Source organism: Castor canadensis, chromosome 5 (genome assembly GCF_047511655.1).
Source record: "Castor canadensis chromosome 5, mCasCan1.hap1v2, whole genome shotgun sequence".
Taxonomy (NCBI): domain Eukaryota; kingdom Metazoa; phylum Chordata; class Mammalia; order Rodentia; family Castoridae; genus Castor; species Castor canadensis.
Genome location: NC_133390.1, coordinates 13,666,094 through 13,669,843, shown reverse-complemented (window position 1 = coordinate 13,669,843; position 3,750 = coordinate 13,666,094). Strand labels below are relative to the sequence as shown.

The following is a 3,750-nucleotide window of genomic DNA, read 5'->3' as shown; positions in this document are numbered from 1 at the left end:
CCAACCCTTTCTCTGTCTGCCATTGGGTGAGCTCCCTCTTCTGCCTTATTGTTCTTTCCTGAGGTGCTTTTGACAGTGAAATTAGAGGTCAAAGTTTGGCAGTCAAACTACATACAGATCTTTTTCTGGATCTGTGGGATTGATCAATTATAATTGTGATTCTCTTTGGCTGTCCAGATTTCATGGTTTAATAAAAAGAACTTATAATATCCTGTCTACCAACTCCATGTAATATTCTTTCAAGCAATTGTACAATCACTTGTATAGTTTCTGCGTCCTACCGCTCTCTTCATATCTCTTCAAACTAAGATGATGGGAGAAAATTTGTCTCTCACTAGACATGAACTAATTCATTCAAGACAAAGGCCTTGATCTTTTCAAAATATCTGTAATTTTTCACAGAAAATTCTAATGCAAGGTTAAAAGTCAAAACAAGTCTAGTGAGCTGAATTCAGAAAAAACCCTCACATTAGTGTTCATGTAAGTATGAATGAGCTAAATGACCTTGAAAGCACATGCCTAATTTTACTCGGAACACTTTCTTAACCAATGATGGAACCCAGAGCCTTCTGCATTCCTGTCACTATCATCCAATCCAGTCATTGACTCTGAGTTAGATGGTGTGCACACCTGAGAGGTGGAGAACAGCAGAGAAAAGTTGTTGAATATTAGCAGAGCTACAATACTGAGGAATGACTATTATCCAGAGAATGGAGGATGCAAGATGAAAAGGGTCATCATCCTGTCTGACACTGGAATTGTCACGTTACACCGAAAATCTTAAATACTTTAAGCATTCTAGTGTGTGGATTGCTTCCATTAGAATGGGGAAGGGGATTCTCAAAGCCCTTTTCGGAGAAGATCCTTTTTGTCACCTGACTCTCCTACTAGTTTGAGATTGCTCTTTGTTTTAAACATTTCTTTATGTTCATCACTACAATAAGGCTTAGTGCTTTCCTTGACTGATGTTAGAAGTTTCCTTCTCCCAGGACTTTCTCACTGCCCATGCTATCGAGATCCTTTAGAATTTGTTTTCCAAAATGGTTCTTTAATTTGCATTTTACTCATTACGAATTATCTAATGATGAATTAGTAGTCCACCATCACTGTTAATAGCAATAATTCAGACTCCACAGATCTTTTTTGCTTTAGTAATAACAATTTAAACTACCTATTTACAGCAAAGCCAATGAGTAATACCACACTCGATGACACATTTTTATTAATTATAACTCTTTAGCTGTGAGTGACAGAAATCTTATTATATTTTAATTAGCTTAAACCAAAGGAAGAGTTTATTGGCCCATATAATCAAAGCTTGTAGGCTAAGTAAAGCTGATTTAAGGGAAGCAGAGTCTCCTATCTACTAGGAGCTTTTTTCTTTGTTGGTATCTTCTATTCTTCTATCTTTTACTTCTGAGAAGGTTTCTATACACAGAGAACCTGTTTCCTACAACTCCATGTTTATTCCGCTTTTGTTTTAGTATAAGAGAAAAGATACCTTTTCTCAGATCCAATTAGAATAGGCTTAAGGAAAATGTATTATGCATGACAAATCAATGAACACTCATAGCATATGCTTAGAGTAAATGATGACCTTTGGTAAGCATTTTCCCATTGATGAAGAGGTATTACTAGTGTGGGATAGAAAGCTTTTAATTAGATTTTCATACTATATTTAGTCTTTGAAAATTGATCAAATTAAAAGGAACATAGAGGATGCACTGCTCACATCTCAGTGGCTTCCTTGAGAGATTTATTTTTATTCTCACTATTGCAGCTAATAGTCCTAGATACCAATGAGACTTAAGCAGGTTATATGATTCAGAATATTTAAATTAATCCAATATTAATTCCTATTCACTGCAAAAGTGATTGAAACACTCATCTACTTTTTAAGGCACTGGATAACTTCAAAAAGTAAGCATGTCTTAATAAGTCCATAAAGTTATAATTCATAAATACAGTCACATTCCATATCTGTGGGTTCCACATCCATGGATTTAACCAGCAAAGATTGAAAATATTTGAAAAAAATTTCATGCCTACTGAACATCTATGAACTTTTTCTTGTCATCATTCCCTAAAAAATACAGCACAATTTACATTGTATTAGGTATTGTGAATAATCTAGAGATGATTTAAAGTAATAAGAAGTTGTGTGTCAGTTTAATGCAAATACTACACCATTTTATTTAAGGGTCTTGAGTATCCATGGATTTTGGAATCCATGGGGCTTCCTGGGACCAATCCCCTTCAGCTACTGAAAGACAACTACATACCTTTCCTTATAACAAGCCAAAATATGGCTCTGTAAAATTCTTTGTATTACTCAGTTTTAAACTTTAAGTCATTCTCTCTCTCTCTCTCTCTCTCTCTTTCTCTCTATCCCCCTGAGAAACATATATTTTACCATATATTTAGAGATAACACTAAGGCCCTCGGTATCTGACACATCATGTTTTCTCTTTTTTGTACCAATCTGTCAGACTTATTCAAATATTTTATATATTTTATAAATACTTCATCGCCGATTTGACATCTTCTGAGGAAACTCTAACTTAGTATTGTTTTGAATGTGTGAACTCAAAACCACATATGATTGTCAGCATAAGGCTTTCTCATTGAATACATGAGATGCTGGCTCCATTCAGGGTATACTTTCAGTGATGCTGTTAAATATCCTTACAGCTTTGATGACAGACAGCGGTACTTCTTAGCTCTCAAGCAGTAGATTATTCAGAGAATATCTCCATATACCAGGTTAATGCCATTTCCAAAGGGACAGGATCTTCTAATGAAGGAATGGAAAAATGGAGCTCCAAAAACAAATCATGAAACATACCTTGACAATCAATAATAAACACTGAAAACATCATATTGGATGCAAGAGTAAGTGAGTTTATTAAGTCAAATATAACTGAATTTCCATACATTTTGTAAGAAGAATTTATGTATTATTGAGTCACTTGTTTCATAAGTACATTTGACTCTATATTTTGCTCATTCATTAATTTCACTGTCTGAAATAGCCAGTCTGCCAGCCAGTGCTTGATGCCAGAAAAAGGGTACAGAAAGGTTAGCTAACATTCCTGAAGAAGCGGAAAATAGCAGCTCTAAGCCGACACTAAGATATTTTACTTAAAATGTAGGTCTGGACATTCAGCAAGTTGATTTCGTGAAGCTAGATCCACAGGTTGGTCTGTAACAAGATGCCTGGTAGCTCCCAGAAGCCAGGTAGGTTGGGCGGCAGAATCCAGGCCTATAGCCAAAGCAAGGAAAGCCACGGATTGCATAACCCAGGGGTCTGACGCCACTGGAATAGCAACTCCTTGATCCGTACCCCAGGGAACAAGAAATTCTTGATCCAAAGCCCTGAGATCCAGTATAAGTAGGATGGCAAGGACTGCAGAAAGTAGAGACCCTGGGTCGGTTGCAGGACCGCTGGCAGGGGTTGGACACCACAAAGGATGTCTGGCATCTGTTGGGCTGGAAGGAGGTCCCCTGGAAGCTACTGTGGAAAGCGGATCCCAACCGGAAGGTTCTGGGAGAGAAACTGTGGATCAGATTGCTAGAGTAGGAGGAGCAGGAGGAACCTGGGTACCTCACACAGCCCCTAAGGGAGCGGGAAGAGAAGTTTTCAGAGCAGACACTGTAGGACATGTTGAGAGGATGTGAGCTCAGCTAAATGTAACTGAAAAGATTCTCTGAGATTCAGTGACACGGTCTGGACTCCAAGTTATATATACT

General features: G+C 37.4%; 1 protein-coding gene across 1 annotated transcript; it reads right to left on the bottom strand.

Annotated features, from left to right (window-relative positions):
* Nucleotides 1-2,880: 2,880 nt before the first annotated feature.
* Nucleotides 2,881-3,750, bottom strand: LOC109676242 (keratin-associated protein 13-1-like). Its single transcript, XM_020152712.2, has one exon. The coding sequence runs from the start codon at nucleotides 3,661-3,663 to the stop codon at nucleotides 3,163-3,165; it is 501 nt and encodes a 166-aa protein (XP_020008301.1). The 5' UTR covers nucleotides 3,664-3,750; the 3' UTR covers nucleotides 2,881-3,162.